The 18,855-nt window shown below is 37.2% G+C and overlaps 1 protein-coding gene across 1 annotated transcript in view; it reads left to right on the forward strand.

Annotated features, from left to right (window-relative positions):
- The window catches only part of EDIL3 (EGF like and discoidin domains 3), a 496,837-nt gene that overhangs the window by 346,571 nt on the left and 131,411 nt on the right, over positions 1 to 18,855 (forward strand). Inside the window, exons 7-9 of the mRNA XM_006143479.1 lie at positions 11,243 to 11,398; positions 13,299 to 13,443; positions 18,650 to 18,834. Of these exons, the coding sequence (XP_006143541.1) occupies positions 11,243 to 11,398; positions 13,299 to 13,443; positions 18,650 to 18,834 (486 nt within the window). The remainder of the gene's footprint in view (positions 1 to 11,242; positions 11,399 to 13,298; positions 13,444 to 18,649; positions 18,835 to 18,855) is intronic.

The following is an 18,855-nucleotide window of genomic DNA, read 5'->3' on the forward strand; positions in this document are numbered from 1 at the left end:
GTGTGAGCTCCTATATAGTCACTAGGACTGGTCATATTGAAACCCTGAACTATACTCTGTCAGAATTCCTCCTTTCACCTTTAAACACCTCAAAGGCCTGCCTCCTTGCCATATTCATGCTTCCACCACCCAAGCCTCCTCCACAGAAGGTGTAAATAATATGTGATAAAATACTGTTTATGTCGATAGGCTAAAATGAAAGAACAAAGGCGTTTCAATTCCTTTTGACTTTCTAGCTAAGCTTTTAAACTACAAGCTTTTGGTGATAATATTTCTATCTTTATTTATTTATTTATTTTACCCCCCTGAAGTGGTATCTTCACAGTCAAATACTTGGGGTGTATGTGTAGGGAGGGAGTGGTGGTCAATATTTAGAACTAGCCAGGAAGATCAAGTTAATGCTCATATCATATAAAACAGATGGTGATGTGTTCTTTCTGCCTGAGGCATATTTGTAATGTCAGCTCCCAACCAAAAGCACTCCTAGGAAGATTGTTTTCACTGTGGCTGGAAACATAGTTGTCTGAAATGGAAAAAAAAAAAATGAAAAAGAAAAAAGAAGTTTGCCTACTGTCACCCTCAATGCAGCATTTCACCTCTGGTCACAAAAATGTGTGGGGACTTCTCCCCACCACTCACCAATTCTCCAGTGGACACTGGATAGTCTACAAATTAACTCATTTCAGCTGTTGTGTTCTGTTTGCTTGTTTGTTTTCGAGGGTGAGGGGAGTTATGACGCTATGTTAAATAGATGCGATTGAATACATTGTTGGCATTGCTGACCAATTCAACCTTCAGTTGCTCTTACTTATCTGGAGGTCTGAGTGGGTCTGAAAGTTCCAACAACATGGTCTCATGGTTGATTCCCCTGGCAACTGGCTTCCATCGTAGAAGCTATCCAGGAGCTACCTTATTAGAACAAGAGATGCTTTCTCACCAAGGAAGTTCCAAGGGATGAAGGAGATCCGTGTCTGGTGCTCCTATTGCTCCGGAAATTACAAAGGTCTTAAGGAGCTCTAAGATCAAATACAAGAACAAAAGATTCTTCTAGTAGCACTATCTACAAGGGTTTTTAGGTATTCTAATTTTCTCCAATTACACAGTTTTAAAATCATATGAGAAGTAATATTTTTTAATCAAATAGAAAGACAGCTGTGATGTTCACAAGAAATACTTATTAACTGATATTAAGAAGTGGTTCTAGTTTAGTCTTTCTTTTTGCAATGTGGTCGTCTTTTAATTTAAGCATGATTTTGTGTATATCTTATATGTAGTAACAGCAAACTGCCTCATGTTATATTTTTAATCATTCTAATGATGGAAATATACCAGCCTCATCTTGTTGTATAGATTCTTTTGCTACCTAATATTTTACCTGATAACTTACAGTAATTATATAACAATGCACAGACTTCACCATTATTAAAACAGAATCCTTCAAACATAATTCACTAGAACTCATATTATCACCTTAAACAAATTGCCTGGCTTTTTTTTTTACATATTATGAAAACTTCATTTGCAATGATTGCTGTAGAGTACCATTATTACATGAAGGGTCTTCAAAAAGCTTGCCGAAAAGTGGAATTAAAGTGTGAGTTTGTTTGGGTGCAAAAAATGTGAAATCTATTTGTATATTTTTCCATATTATGCATTTTCATGAACTTTTTGAAACCCTCCCTCATATAAGTACTGTGTATTTACATAGCACTCAATTGTAATATGCTATCTAACCTTCAAATTCACATTTTTAATATATCAACTCAAAAACTATAGCATGCGTATATGTCTTAATAATCATAAAGTGAATGAATGTACACTAAGTGTTTGATTGTAACTTAATTTTTCTAGGAGTAATTTCTGAGTCAGGCATTTGTTTTCTTTTTAAGTGGTCTTCAATTGGCAGTGACTCCTAGACCCAGGGAATCTCTAAAATGAATGATTTCCTCTTTCACATCCTAATAATTAATATATTTAATAATATGAAAGCTTCTTTTTCAATGAAAGGTAAATGACTAATTCCTTTTTCATATTTTTTTTTCTTTTTTGGGGGGAGAGGTTTTTGCTATGGGGCGTGTGTGCTCGCCAGGAAGACAGAGAGAGCCAGAGAGATAGAAAGCAAGAAATCACCCCCAAGGAGGTATAGCCATGCTGCAATCCCTTCTCCTCCATTCTCCTCTCAGGATCTTGGGCACACACACATATGTACCTGGTGTGAGTTTAAACCACCGGGTCTGGGACTTGAACTGCAGTTGACTACATGGGAATCCAGTGACATAGCCATTACGCTAACTGCTGGTCTCCTTTTATATACTTTTATGTTTGTGTTTTTTAAAAGATTTTTGCCATAGGGCATGTGTACTTACCTGTTTATATTATTTTTAAGTAGAGATATCAGCTTCCAGTTGGATATGCACTTCAATGTGGCACTGAAGTATATTGCAATGTCTGGTAGCAAGTTAAGGTAAAGAAAGCCAGTTAGCTATCTTTACAGCTAATTGCTTCTTAAGCCTTTGCCTAGTACAGCCATAAATAGTGTTAAGTATGTTGATATGTAAGTATGTTTGAAATGCATATGCACTGTATTTTATACCAGGAAACAAGACTCAGGGAATATTTTCGTAGGTGACTGCTAGTACCTCCCGTGGCTGTGTGTATGTCATTTTCCTTGAGAATGATCTGTTACATGGGAGGAACCGATCCTTTCTTTCTCCACTTAGGATAACACACGCCACCACTGATTTAAAGATACAGCTCTGTATTGCAAGGCACATCATTATCATCGGTCTGAGCAAGATACTTTCTCATTTAATGTTCAGCTGTTACTTGATCCTCGCCTCCCTTTCCATTCCTCTTTCTCAATATGAGTCCAACCCTGAAGAGTTCCTGTGTAACCTTTCATTGCGCCTTGCCCATGTTTATTCTGAGACGTGAATTCTTGGGTAGCATATGATGTTATATGAAAATGTGTGTTTAAATTTACATATACAACATTGCGTGTGTTTCAATCTTGTCCCACATTCATTCTTATGTTTGTAAGTAACCATGTGTAAATCCAATTGATCATTTCAGAGTCCTAGAATGGGAGTTATGCGAGTGGGAGCGTACATACACAGGCATGCTCAGACACACACACACACACACACACACACACACACACACGATTTATACTTTAATTCTCTATTCCTCTAGGGCTAGCCACTTAAGCTGTTTCTCTTTGCTAACATAAAATAATAGTGCAATAGATGTGTGTCTACATTTCTCCTTTAGCACTTGCACAAAAGTTTTTCAGGGAAAAATCTCCAGAAATAGGGTTGCTTAATTTTACTAACAGATGGAAATGACTATGCGAATTTATACTCCCACCAGCAGCAGAGGAATTCCTTGCCAATACTTGATATTATCTGACATTTTTCTCTGCCATTCTGTTGACTGTAAATTGCTCTCACCTTATTTAATTTGCATCTCTTCAATAGTGAAAATTAAGCTATTACCATTTCCTTTTCTCTGAATTGCCTTTTAATATCCTTTGCTCCATTTCCTATTGATTTCCTTTTCTTTTTGGAATGTGTATGTGTGTGTATCGTTTGTTAAAACAACAAAAACTTGTGTATTTCAGAGAAGTGGTTCTCAACAGGAAGTATAGTTCACATATTGCTGACAGACAGGTGGTCCCGAGACCCACTTAGGAGGCTCACAGGTCAGCCCTACTTCCATAGCCCCTGACGGTCTTTGCCTGTATCTCTGTATTAGCATTTGTGCTGAGCTGTTCGTAATGGTGAGTAGAGCTGCAGTTCCTTAAGACAAGCCAAAACAGTGGCACCAAAGTATACCAGTCATCATTGTATTCATCTCCATCATACACTTGTTGGAGTAAAAGAAGAATACCCAATTAATTTAAGAATGTCCTTGATGAAGCACTAATGGAAACTAATTTTATTAAATGCCAGTCCTTGTTACGTCTCTAATTTTCTGTGTGATTAAATGGGAATTATGCATGAAGCTCTTTCACTGAGTGCTGAAGTGTGATGATTGTCTCCAGGAAAAGCACTTGTGAGGTTATCCGAGTTTCAACATGAACTACTCCCACTCCACCTTTTTTTTTGTAACATTGAATATATTTCTAAGAACGAACAGATAAACCGTAACTTTAGATGCCCGCATATTAGACAGAGATTGTCTTGAAAAGTAACCCTGTCACATCAAGAACAAATTGCTGATAGTGTTTGCTGCTGGTGGAAAAATTATAAATTTCAAGTAAAAACTAGAATTTTAGAAAAGTTTTACCTGTGGGGCCAGCAGATGCTGTAATGGTTAAAGCTCTGGACTCCCATGTGGTAAACTGTAGTTCAAGTCCCAGATTCACTGGCTTGAATCTTGTGCCAGGTGGGTGTGCATATGTGCCCAAAATCCCAAGAGGAGAATGGAGAGAATGGAGGAGAGGGGGGTTGTGCTGTGGCCATACCCTCTGAGGGGTGATTTCTCACTTTCTGTCTCTCCGGTGAGCACACATGTCCTAAAGCAAAAATCTCTCTCTCAAAAAAAGTGCAAGATGGACTGATGGATTTTAACGTAACAAATAGGAAAAATGCATTAGAGAGTTTCAGATTCCATATAGCAATTAAAATTTTGGTTTATTTGTTTTGGTTTTTTTTTTGTTGTTTTTGAGCCAGAGTGCATGTGTGCTCACCAGACAGAGATAAAAAGGGAGAGAGAGAGAGAGAGAAAAGAGAGAGAGAAATATCTCCCCCCACCCCCCACTCCCCACCCCAGTGGGGCCCAGCCATGCAGCCATGCCATAGTCTCCTCTCCCCATCTCCCATTCCATTGGGATTTTGGTCACACATACACATCTGCCCAGCTTGTTTCTCAAGCCACCAAGGCCAGGTTTTGAACGACACAGTCAGTCATGGGGGATTTGGCACCCCTAACCACCAGGCCAGGGGATAGGCCCAGCAACTAAAATTTAACAAACAAATATTTTTTAAGTTTTGGTGTGGAAAGGTTATTCTATACACCTTCCTTTTCCAGCTAAGTATCTGTATAAAGCCATCGGCTTGTTGGGGAGGGCATTTTTACATAGAAAAATATGCTATGACTTTCCTGACAACCTAATGGATTGTTCTCATATACTTTGGCCAAGAAGACTTACCGCAGAAGCAAATATGAAAACCTGTCTTTTTAAAAGCCAATTTAAAGAGGTCTGTAAAAACATAAAATAACCTCTTCTCAGTAAAGATTTGTTTTTGGACAATGAGACAATGAGCTTTTTAAAACTATGGTAACATGTAACTGACTTATTGTTATTTTCAAATGACTTAATAAGTTCACATTTCTTTTTTCTTTTTTTGGAGAGGTTTTTGCTATAGGGCATGTGTAAGCTTGAAGAGAGACAGAGAGACAGAAAGTGAGAAATCACCCCGCAGGGGAGATGGCCATGCCGCAATCCCTTCTCCTCCATTCTCCTCTCGGGATCTTGGACATGCACACACCCGGCATGAGTTTTAAGCCACCAGGTCCGGGACTCAAACCACAGTCGACTACATGGAAGTTAAGCAACATAGACATTACGCTAACTGCTGGTCCCAATAAGTTCATATTTCTATAATTTCTTATTTTTCATTTCTAATACAGTAAGCATTGAGATGCATGCATGCACACGTCTTTGCATGTGCTTGCTCTTCGAAGCTTTTAGAAATTTTCAGGAGAGTAAAGGAGCTCTGAGGCCAAAAAGTGTGTAAACTAGTGTACAAAATAACAAGTCTCTGTCAATTTTTTAAAAGATTTTATTTTCATTCTCCAGAATGTGTCCATGTGCACAGGAGCATGAGAGAGAGAGAGTGAGAGAGAGGGGGAGAGAGTGAGAGCAAGTCTATGGCCTTCGAGCTGAGCAGGATCTTGAGTATGCACGAACATGTTTTCATGTCAGCTAAGGATCCGAGACTATGGCTGGCCATGTGGCTTCCAGCACTGTAGATTCCAAGCTGACTGCACCACAAATCTGGACACCCTATCTGTTTTTGTTTTGTTTTAATTGCCAGAGGGCATATGGAGTCACCAGAAAAAGACAGAGAGAGGGAAAGGAAGAAAGCACCACAGTGGGGCACAGTCACATGGCAATCCTCGTTTTCCCCATCCTTTTGGGAATTTAGGTGTCCATGTACTCATGCTCTGTATGTTTTTCAAGTTGCTGGGTTGAGATTCAAACTGTGGTTGGCTATATGAGATCTGGCTCCCTTGACTATGATGCTATGAGGCCAGCCCTCTCTATCAATCTTTTATAAGAATTATTTAATTTTTTATTATTATTTTTTAGTTTGCTATAGGGCACATGTGCTCACTAGAGAGAGACAGAGTGGGGGAAGACTGAAAAGCAAGCCACAGGTCTAGGACTCGAACTGTGGTCAGCCCTGCAGGAGTCCAGTGCCTTAACCGCCATGCCACTTGTTGACCCCAACCCTCCCCATCAATTTTTGACATTATAATATATTCTTTCAGCTGTCACCTTTCTTCGAGGTTTTTTTTTTTTTCTGTGATATTATTGGTTAAAGCAAAATCTTTAACTTTTTAAAATTTGGGGGCATATGCAATATGTCGTCCTGTTGCTGAAGTGATCTTTTTATATCATTATGCCAAGAAACCTCTTTCTCTCTCTTTCCATCCTTTCCTTCCCCTTCCCATTCCTTCCCTCATTCCCGGTCTTTTCTTTTACAACTGAACAGTATCGTATTTTCTGTACTATTCCATAATGAAATGGCTTGGACTGCTGTTGATAGACATTTTAAATTGTTTGAAATAGTGTTCTATTGTATACAGTGCTGCAGGGAACAACTCTGTACCTACATCAACTTACCTGTGAGTGCTTAGACTTGTAGGCTGCATTCTTAGCACACAATGGCTGAATTAAAGGGAATATTCATTTGTCATTTTGTTTCATGTAACCAAGTTGTCCTTCACAAAGACCGTGTCAGTTATATTCCCACCCACAAAGCATAAGCGAGCCTATTTCTACACTACTGCTAATATTGTGTGATCAAACATTTTGATTTTTGCTCGTGGTAGGTTAATTAGAAGTCAGAATAGAGTTCATTTAATTTCTACTCCAAGTAAGGTTGAGTATCTTTTCACATGTTTGGAATCCATGTGAATCCCATTTTGTCTATTATATTGGGCTATTTCTGTTTTACCTATAAATATGTAAGCTCTCCTAATTTATTTAATATGATATGATTTATAGACTTTTAGTCCTTATTTGTCATTTGTATTTTGATTTGTTTTGCTTTTGGGGTTGCAGAAATGTTTAAAATCATTTCTAAATCTAGCATCATGAATAGAAAATCATTTTCATCTCAGTTTTCTTGTTTTAATTTGCTATTGGGTATGTGAGCTCACCAGTGAGACAGGGAGGGGGGGTGACAAAGCCACTCTCCCAAGAGGAATGGTGACACCACGATCCTTTTTCCTCCATTACTCTCTCCTTTCAGAATCTTTAGAATGCACACACACGCTCTGACATGTATTTCAAGCCACCCTGTCTGGGACTCGAACTGTGCAGTTGGCCATGTGGAATCCAGCGGCCTTAACCACCACACTACTGACCAACCAGATTATTTTTAATTTTATATTTTCTTCAGATTATTTTGTGTTTTTTTAATCTGGTTTTCGTTTTGTTTTGTTTTGTTTTTTTTCATTTAAGTGTTCAATTTAGCTGGAATTCATTCTTATATAAGGTGACAGATATTGATGTAAATTTATTTATTGAAGATGTTTGCCAAATTGTCTTAACACAGTTATTTTAATGCTCTGTTTTCCTCCACTGACTTAAATATTATTTATTTCATACACAAAAGCTCCGTACATTCTGGGATCTGTTCATTTATTTCCTGCTCTGTTCTACTTATTTGTCTGTCTCTCCATGGGCTGAGAGCACACAATCTTAATTATTATGTTACATTATTAGTAGATAGTTGTTGGTATAGACTGGTTATATGCTGATTTTACATTAAGAAACTTTGCAGAACTTTTTCATTTATTTTTATTATTTATTGTTTCTCTTGGTTTTCAGTAAAATGTTTTTTACTGTCAATGTAGGCAATCTCTATACCCTACAATCTTGCCTTCTAGACAGAGTTTTATAACCCTTTCTTGCTACTCCTCGGTTTATTCTTCACCTATATCTCTTGCTTCCTTGCTATTGAAGCCACTCCATTGGGAATTTATTTAGACATTGTTATTTTTCATAATTATCATCTCCAATTGGTGTGTGTGTCTGTGTGTACTAATGTTTCAAAACCTTTTAAAGGTTTCTGTTTAATGTTTCAAAACCTTTATCTTTTCAGAGAATTTTGTTTCTATTTTTAAGTTTTGACTTGTCTGTTCTCTTAGAATAGTTTCTTTTAATGGTGGTTCTGTGTTTTGCTTTGTTTTTTGTTTTGTTTCGTTTTGTCGTTTTGTTTTATTTTTATTTTTTTGAGAGATTTTCGCTATAGGGCACGTGCACTCACCAGACAGACAAAGAGAGACAGAGAGACAGAACGCGAGAAATAACCCCCCAGGGGGGAAGCTCATGCTGCAATCCCTTCTCCATTCTCCTCTTGGGATCTTGGGCACGCACGCACACGCGCCCGGCGTGAGTTTTAAGCCACCGGGTCCGGGACGCAAACCCTGGTCGACTACGTGGGAGTCCAGCAACATAGCCATTACGCTAACTGCTGGTCCCCAGAGAGTTCATTATTAATATCTGGTCACTAAGGGGCCTCTGGGAAGGGAGAGACCCACGCTCTAGCTTCAATTCTACCAAGTGGACCGAGTTGGGGCAAAGGGGGCATCTCACGACAGTCAGCTCAACACAGTGCTCTGCTCTCCCTGCAAAAGCCTCCACCTGTCCCAGACACTGCTCGTACCAGGATTTCTCTTGTTTTTCCTTCTTAGTCTGTGAACTAGGGATGTGAATTACACAGGGAAAGCATGCAGGCCTGCTAGTGACGACAGGCTCCCTTCCAGCCTGGCCCCACATTTTATTACTGTTTCTGACTGCTAGCAGCTGGAACTGGGTTGATCAGGAAAGGTCGAGACAAGCAAAATGAAAATGAGAATGAGAAATGGCACATCTAGAAAGTTCTTCCCAAGCCCAAGGTCATCGTCCACCCTTGGAGTTCTCTATACATTCCAGGCACACACTGGGATCTCAACAGCTCCCAATATACTAACAGGCCCCATGGTTTTTGGGTTTTGGGTTTTGGGTTTTGTTTTGTTTTTATATTAAGATTGATAAAGCTCAGAGCCTGTTTAGTAAATATTTGTCTCAGAGGATCTTTAGTGCTGGGTTCCGCATATGGCCCATGCTAGTTGCTATCTTGTCAGGAGCTCATTAATTTCCTTCCCCCATGTTGAAGCTAATGGACAGATTTGCACACACCTTTTTTTATTTTTTTAAATTGTTTTAAGGCAGTGTCTGGCCATGTCATGGTCCTCCAAGTCTCTTGGATGACAACTGTGCACCACCATGCCCACCCTTTAGGTTGGAACAGGACTCTAACCTGGGCCTCCCAGGTGGTCTTAATCTGCTGAACACTTTGTCTTAGGGTGAGCAACCATGGCTGGGCCCCATACATTCACTTAATCCTCGTAACCCTAAAGTCTTACTAATTTTAGCTTGGAAAGTTGTTTACAAAGTGTTCTTCATATGGTCAGGTCTTAGAAATGCATCTCTCTAATTCCACATTCCTTCACAGGAAGTAGTTAGAGAAGAAGACAAAAGGAAATGCTCCTTTTAATTAAAAAAAAAAAGGAAACACACACAAATTATAAATCAAACCAAAAGGCAACTGTAAAAGCTTTCTAGGTGATGTTAATTTTTTCAAATACATATATCATATAATCTTTCCGTAAAGTAATTCTATGGAAAGCCCTTTTATAAGGGAAGAAATTAAATTGTAAAAGACTTAGAAAAACTGTCCAAGATTATGTAGAAAGGAAGTGAGAAAACCAGAACTGAAATCTGTCCATCCTTTTCTGCCTCAAATCTGGCCTTAGCATAAATTCGAGCATTCTAGATCAGACTGTTTTTCTTCATACTAACATTCATGAAAGGGACTTAAAATGCCTTAGAATACATTTCTTTTTTCTTTTTAGGTCATACAGTGTACTAGCCAGTGGAACAATAGTTTCTCTGAAACCAGACACATAAATGAAAATATTTTATTGCATATCCTAGCATCCATCAAGTTCACAGAAAGTAATTTTAAAACTCCCAATACAATCCCAGTGTACCTTTAATGTAGTCTCTGGAGTGGTGCATACAGCTACAAGAAGCCTAAAGTGACCTTTTAGCCTTTGTTATTGTACAAAGAGATCACAAAATAACGTTGGGATGGGATGAAAGTGGATTCTTTGTAGGAGGTTTTTGTAGTGCGGATGTTTCTAAAATCATGTTATAGCCTTCTTCTAAGGTTGAGGTTATTTCTTACAGCAATATGGGTTCCTAGTATTAAATTTGAAGATGATGCTGATGGTGAAATCCTAGCCTTTTAATACTGAATCCCTTATCATCCAAATCTCATAGTGCTAGACACATGGAAGTCAGATGTTTAAAACTTTGTAATTACTGAAGCTTAGTGATCCCAGAAGTGTAAATCATCTTTTAATTGTTACTTTGTATTTAATGAAAATAGCACTGATAGTTAATTACAAATATCTAGTAAAAGTAGAAACAACCCATACTTGGTAATACTTGACTATCTGAAATTCCATCTCGCTAAAATATATATATTCAGAACTTAAATATTGGAGCAAATAGGAATCTTTTAAAAAACACCATTGCTAATGATTTGGAGAGATGCATGAAAACAGCTTTGTGGGTTTGATGTTGTTACTTGTTGACAAGTTAAGCTTTAGAAAATTAGCGTTTAGCTCGTCAGCCAAAACCCTAGCAGAGATAATTTGGCCGTCTACAAGAGGTATAAACAAGATAATTGAAATGAGATAAAAGATAATTGAAAAAGGAATGTTCAACAATATTGAATGTGAAACTTGGCTTCCAAAATGGGCAGAAACATGATTCAGGGTGTCCAGTGTTTGTGTTGTATGTATTGGGAAGGTTTAGGCTATGAAGAAAGAACCTCAGATTTAAAAGAGAAAAAGAATGTCATCCATAAGATTCTAAAGGATAATCCTCTTGTGTAGTAATGTGCCAATTTACCTAAGCAATGAGATTATTGATGATTGTGTTTTGTCTCTTTAGATAAATTTGCAAAGAAAAATGAGAGTTACTGGTGTGATTACTCAAGGAGCCAAGAGGATTGGAAGCCCAGAGTACATAAAATCTTACAAAATTGCCTACAGCAATGATGGAAAGACTTGGGCCATGTACAAAGTGAAAGGAACCAATGAAGACATGGTAAGACCGACTTAAGACATTTCATTTAAAAGTAAAATTCTAGGACCAGCAGATGTCGTAATGGTTAGGTTGCTGGAATCTCATGTAGTCAACCGCAGTTCAAGTCTCAGAACCAGCAGGAGGTTCACGCTGATTAAACTTCACACTAGGGGCATGTGCGTGCATGCCTAAAATCTCAAGAGGAGAATGAAGAAGGGCTATGTGGCATGGCCATCCCTCCTGGGGGTTGATTTCTCACTTTCTGTCTGTCTCTCTGTCTCTGTCTCCCTAGTGAGTATATGCACACTATAGCAGAAATCTCTACCTACCTACCTATCTACTTACCTATGTAAATAAATAAATAAATAAATAAACAAATAAATAAATAAATGTAAAATTCCATCGGTTAAACATTGGCTATCAAAGGACAACTGAGTCTTCAGAAAGAAGCCTTTTGTTGTTGAAAGTAAATTTTTGATGCCTCTTAGTTTTGATTGGACTAGTGGGATGAAAACAATAGGAGTTTTTCCAAGTTATACATTTACAGTGACTGCTATCTAAGATTTTCTCCGATTTTATTTTATTTATTTAGTTTTGCCAGAGGGCATCTTCACTTGTGAAAGACAGAGAGAGAAAGTGAGAAATCACTCCCCAGGTGGATGGCCATGCCACAATCCCTTCTCCCCAGTTCTCCTGTTGGGCTTTCGGCACACATGTGCACACACACCTAGCATGCTTTTCAGGTCGTCAGATCTGGGACTCTTAATTGCACAGTCGACCTGTAGGATCCAGCCAGTTTAACCACCATGCCGGTGTCTGTCTCAGATTTAAATTGGTGGTCCTACAAATACTTTGTAGCAAAGTTATCAAATCTTGTGTCTGATAAACTTTATTTTAGCAGTCATTGGCTTTCAATTTCATTTTTATTGCTCTTACAGATTAGCACTTTCCTTAAATAACTACTGATTACAACTATTATTTTAAAAGTAAGAAAAGCATCAAGTGGCATAAAAGATGTATATCTTTATATATGTCATGTTAGAAAAATATTTTTTATTTAGCACAATAAAATAGTTTAGAGCAAATGGATATAATATTCAGTATCTCTTCTGTCTTTATTACATTCCCGATTCCTTTATTAATACTTTCTCAAATGTTTTAATTTAACAATATCAGCACTGAAAACCATCCCACGTAAAACCAAGCATTAGACTAGACTCTAATAAATTTTATGAGATATTAAAAATTACCCTCTAAAATGAATTTGAATAAGGTTTTTTGATTACCAGATCACAAAAAAAAAGGTAAAATAAGAATGAGGCTCAAATGAATTAAAAATGACACATTTTAATACATGATTTTTAGGGGAAAAAAGTTTTTCACTGGAGATAAATATAGAAGGGATTATTGGCCTCTTATCCAGTGATCTGGGACCAGTTAGTAAAGATGTCATCTTGAATCAGACTCTAAAGCATCATAAATCTGACCATAGCATTAGAGACACTGAATATTCAGCAAGCATTGGTGAACTAGGTTCCTACCAACAAAAGTATAAATATTAAGTAGCAAAATGAACAGACAGACAGACCCAGATTTAGCTGAAGGATTTATGGAGCTTATTTCTAAAAAACAGAAAGAAGCACTCCCCTGCCTCTGAAGGACTGGTCTTAAAATTGACAAGACCATCATAGTGGAGCATAGATTCTGCCATAGGCCACTGTGGTTTATAGCTCTAATTAGGATTTTATCCATGGGTTTTATATTCAATGCTCTTGGCAAGGTGCTTTCTAAATGCTCCAGGCCCCCAAATTATTTAATGAAGGATTATACTGACTAAAGTATAAAGTTGTGATGTACAAATAGGTGAAGAAGCTATTGCAATTAATCACTTTACGGTGCGGTGCCTTATGTCTTTACACAGGTGTTCCGCGGAAATGTTGACAACAATACACCCTATGCTAATTCTTTCACACCTCCCATCAAAGCTCAGTATGTAAGACTCTATCCCCAAGTTTGTCGAAGGCATTGCACTTTGCGAATGGAACTTCTCGGCTGTGAACTATCAGGTGAGCCTTATATTGTCTCTTTTTCTCCTCTTTTTTTTTTTTTTTTTTTTTTTTTTTTTAAGAAGCCTATTTGTATGTCTGCTACTAACTTGCAACTTTTCAACATCCATAGAAACTCCTTTCTGCTACAAAATAACAAGGGCACGGTTCACTGAGGAACTGTGTTTGTGTGTAGGAGGAACACATTTTAAAACATCTACAGAGCAGAATTAATGTAGAAAGAGTAATGTGCTGTGTTGAATGGCTGAGGAAAGTAAAAAGAATTCTCTGAGAAAATTCTTACCAGATTTAAATATCTCATTGTTTGGGTACTATCTCTGATTATGTTAATGCTGGAACCTGCCTGACCCTATAAACTGCGATCGAGTTTAGGTGATACGGCACAGAAAAGGAAGCTGTGTATCTGACCATTTACATAAAAACTTGATGTGCTTTTTGTTTTATTTTTTTTTGTCTTAGGAAATATGTAAATGTATCATTCCTCCCAAAAGAACAATGTTTCAATACCAAGATTGGTACTATAAATCCATTCTGAGATAATTTTTAGCTAGCAATCTGCTCATTGTACAATAATGGTTATCCAGCTCCAGGATAATCTGTCAAAGCAGTGAGAGTTAAGTAATTCTTACCTTGCTTGTGCATCAATACTAGATACAAAGATGAACACTTCATATGTGGATCTTACATGGTCCTGTTTCAATACAGCAAGATTCTTTATTAAATAGAAAATCTTGTCTAGGAATTTCACTGTGTTAAATTTGTGTTGGTGATTCTTATATTTCTAAGATCAGAATTTATAAATTATATTTGTAAAATTGGTCTAAAATTATTTTGCCCAAACATCTGCAAAGAAAAACGTTTTGTGCACTCTGCTTTCTAGAGTAACCTATAAATATGGAAAAATCTTTATTTTTTTAGAGGTTTTTGCTATAGGGCGTGTGCGCTCACCAGAAAGACAGAGAGAGACAGAGAGATAGAAAGCGAGAAATCATCCCCCAGGGGGGATGGCCACGCCACAATCCGTTCTCCTCCATTCTCCTCTTGGGATCTTGGACACGCACGCACACGCACCCAGCGTGAATTTAAGCCACCGGGTCCGGGACGCGAACCGCGGTTGGCTACATGGGAGTTTAGTGACATAGCCATTATGTTAACTGTTGGTCCCCGTGGAAAAAATTTATTTGAAACTGAATACAATATCATTCAGGTTCCAGATCTGTTACCTAGCATTTAAGGAGCCAAACCCTACATGACCAACCACAGTTGAAACCCCAGACCAAACAGCTTGACAAACATACACAGTGCATGTGTGTGCATGCCCCAAATTCCAATAGGATGGAGAGATGGAGTAACAATGTTATGGGGTGGTCACGCTCCATTGGAGAGGGCTTTTTTTCTCTTCCCTCTGTCTTTCTGTTTCTCTGTCTCTCTCTAGTGAGTGCTCCCCCCATGACAAATTTAAAACAAATAAACAAAGAAAATACCATTTAGTTAAAAATAAGAAGGGCACATCTCTGCAAAGACCTGTGTGCTCTTTATTCACTTCAAGAGGTTTCCTGTCAGTTGAACCATACACTTCATATCAATTTCCTTCTTAGATTCATTTGTAGTACCTAGAAAGGAAGTGATTCTTGAGCAAATACAACAAAAGTTACTATTAAAAAATAACCAAGTTTTTATATGCCCATTTCACTTAAAGAAATTGGAGTGATTCGGCCAGATGAGTAAACCTGCTTTAAGAATCATGTTTTCATATTCTGTATTTTCATATTTGGTCTTTTGTGAAGCGACCAGCATAGCGTTTTTAGTACTGTTAATGATCTTAACAGCAATCTTTTCCTTATTTTGATAATCCAGACAGTCTTATTGACTGCCAGTAAATCTTAGCAGAGTTATTGCTGGACAGTATTTGTATTGTGTATCACTCTATCACCAAGGCCAGTGTCGCTCCCAAGCCATTTATCATAAAGCAATCGAGAGGAAGCCACACCACGATGAGGCCTGCTGCAAGCCTGGTGGTTTTGAGTTGCTTAACATCACCTGCTCCAATTTGTCATTTTTTTGATTCATGAGGGTCAGCCTCTTATGCATGGCACAGTTACACCCCTAAGATGTGAATATATTTTACTTTCAAGTTTGACAGGAGAATATACCTGGTACTTTATAGGGTTTATTTAAAAAAAAAAAAAAAAAAAAAAAAGCCATGCCCCATCTCCCAACCCGACAGATTGATTTTGAACTTGCGTGCAGAGAGTATATCTCTCAGTGGATCCTTTTTAAAGTGCCTGCACTTCACTGTGGAAATAATCGATTCCGTTGTTAATGTTTTATTTTGTTCAGTTGCTGTCCATGCTGGTATCAGACTTAATTAATTTATATGCATGAAATTATATGGATGAGAAAGGATATTTGTGGCATGAGGCAAATTGGCAGAGAGGTTAACTGTAAGTCTTGGAAATAAACATGAATATGACGGGCCAAACTATTTCCCACAACCTAGTGCAACGCTATAAAGCTCAAGGCCATGTTATCATACCCAATAAATGGTTTCAAGATCTTTTAGTTTTCCTAGAAGATCATTAGTTAATCTCTTCCACACATTTAAAAAGAACATTTTCTAAATTATCTGGAAGAAATCTGACGTAAGATGTTTAGAATAAATTAGGTCACACCCATAAGGAGAAATATTCATTTATTCTTTGAACAAATAATTATTTAGCCCTTCTTCAGGGTTAAGTCTTAGACAACAGAGTGGATATGAACTATGCTGAAATAAACTGTCAAAGTAAAATATTGTTTCTATCCAATACTTCAGTATTATTTTATAACAAAAATAAAAAAAAAAAAACAACCACCTTTTGTTTCCCCTTATATTTCTCTGCAAAGTAAGCAAAGTTTGCAAAGATTTGGTCAGTGGATTCATTATTTGGGGCTGGAGATAGAACTTGTGAGACGTCTAAAATGCAGAGAATGACTGATAATAATGATATAATGCAGAGTTGAGAACCAGTAAAGAATGAAAATAAGTTAGTAGGTATAGAAAAGTCTCTTTTATGCCATTAGTGATCAAACTTACCTTAGAACTGCCTGAAGAAAAATGGCATGCCATTATGGCTATTAGAATTTTCTAGAACCTCTGAGATTTGTTATGACATTTTCCAAATGAGAATTTACATTTAGATTTTAGAGCTATTTTAGGATATATGTTGCCTACCTGGAACTAAACGAGATTTGCATTTGGTAAAGCTCATAGCCCTCCATCTCACTTTTTGTGAAAGACTAGACATTTCCTAGACGGTGAAGGCAAAAGTGGTCCAGGTTGACAATTTCTTGTAATTAAGATTTATTTATGAAAAGAGGACTTTGTATGTTTCTAGTATAACGTAATGACAAATGCTTCAGAGGATGAGTATACTAATTACCCTGTTCCAATCACTTAGCATTGTATTCTCAGAAGATTCACATTGTACTTCATGAATGTATATAACTAATATATGTTCATTAGAAGAATTATTTGTCAGGGCCAACAGGTGACATGGTGGTTAAGGTGCTGACTTCCCACGTGGCTTATCACAGTTCAAGTCCAAGACCTGGCAGCTTGAAAAATCACACTAGTCACATGAGCAGGCATGCCCAAAATCCTGAGAGGATAATGGAGGAGAAAGGATTGTGGCATGGCCACCCTCCTTAGGGAGTAATTTCTCACTTTCTTTCTCTGTCTCTCTCTGGTGAGCATATGTGCCCTATGGCAAAAAAAAATAAATTAAATTAATTAATTTTCAAAGAAAAATTTTACACCACCTCTCTTAGAATGTAGAACCGAAATGGCTTCATTTTAGAAATGTCACCCACACCTAGGATATTCTTTAGTAATAACTGATATGCTGATATTTATGGACTTAACACTGTTGAAATGAACTTTATGGAAATTTTTTTTAAAGTAACACTTATTGAATGCTCGCTATATGTAAGCAGAGTTTCTAAGTAGTTCATATTTATTAACTAATTTTTTAGAACGCTTCTTAGATATAGCTTTTATTATTATCACCATTTTACACATAAAGAAACTGAAGCACTTAGTTGTTAAATAACAAGTACAAGACCACACAACGGGTGATGGGGAACTGGTAGACAGGATAATGTGTATACGGATAGAAATGTCTCTTTTATTCCATTGATGATCAAACTTACATTGTGTATGTTTTGTTTTGTAAAATATAACAGTTTTGCATATGGAAGATTAGCTAATGATATAATAATTTTTCCTACTACAAAATTTTTAAGTGAAATTTTGTCATAGTTGGGACTCAAGATGAGAAATCATATATGTACATACACACACAGTTTTTTTCAAGGATGGCAAACTGACATCTGCAACTGTATCAAACTTGAAAATACATTGGTATGTTTAAGAATCTTGCAAAAATATCCAGGCATGAGAAGTTATTGAATATGATTGAAATATAAGTATTTATAAGATTTATCTAATAATGTCTTTTGCCAGAATGTGCTTATTTTGTTCCATCATCTTATCTATGTGTTTAAATTCTACACTTGCACAATGCCTTGGCACATTGTATACAAAGAGTAAATATTAGATTCCTTCCTTCCAGATGAAGCCATGTCAGTGCTACAAGGATCATTAGTAACAGATATTTTTTAGGAAAGAAAATGCTGTCCAGTTTATATAGGAGCACTTTGTGAAATGACTTTGTACTGAGGGAATTTTCATTTGCAGCATTATGAAAACAAATCAAAGAAAACCAAATATACTTTGTAAGAAAACGTCTCATTTTTAAAGGCACGATAAAACTGTTGAAAACTAGGAAATAGTCATGAGGCTTCCAGTAATGAGACAGGAGAGAGCATTACAGCATTGTTTTCATTTTGCAAAATCATCTATCACGGAAAAGTAGTTTGAATTGTCTGTCTTGTTTTCAATTTTTCCAAAATATATTCAGACAAAATAGCCTGAATTGGCTATCTTGTTTTTCGATTTTGTTCCAGATCTGTTTCTGATTATAGCTGTTGTTTTTTTTCTTTCTTTCTTTCTTTCTTTTTTTTTTTTTTTTGAATTTAGATGCTCTGTCTTTGGAGGAATGAATAACATTATATTTAATCTTTTCTTGCTTCTCCAAAATGAATGTGGAAAAGTTTCAGGGTGATAAATTATTTTTCTCAGGGAGCTGTTCTCATTTTCTTTCAGGCTGTTCTGAGCCTCTAGGGATGAAATCAGGACATATACAAGACTATCAGATCACTGCCTCCAGCATCTTCCGAACTCTCAACATGGACATGTTCACCTGGGAGCCCAGGAAAGCTCGGCTGGACAAGCAAGGCAAAGTCAACGCCTGGACCTCCGGCCACAACGACCAGTCCCAGTGGTTACAGGTAACATTGTCCAAAATCGCT

Source organism: Tupaia chinensis, unplaced genomic scaffold (assembly GCF_000334495.1).
Source record: "Tupaia chinensis unplaced genomic scaffold, TupChi_1.0 Scaffold000099_1, whole genome shotgun sequence".
Classification (NCBI taxonomy): Eukaryota; Metazoa; Chordata; class Mammalia; order Scandentia; family Tupaiidae; genus Tupaia; species Tupaia belangeri.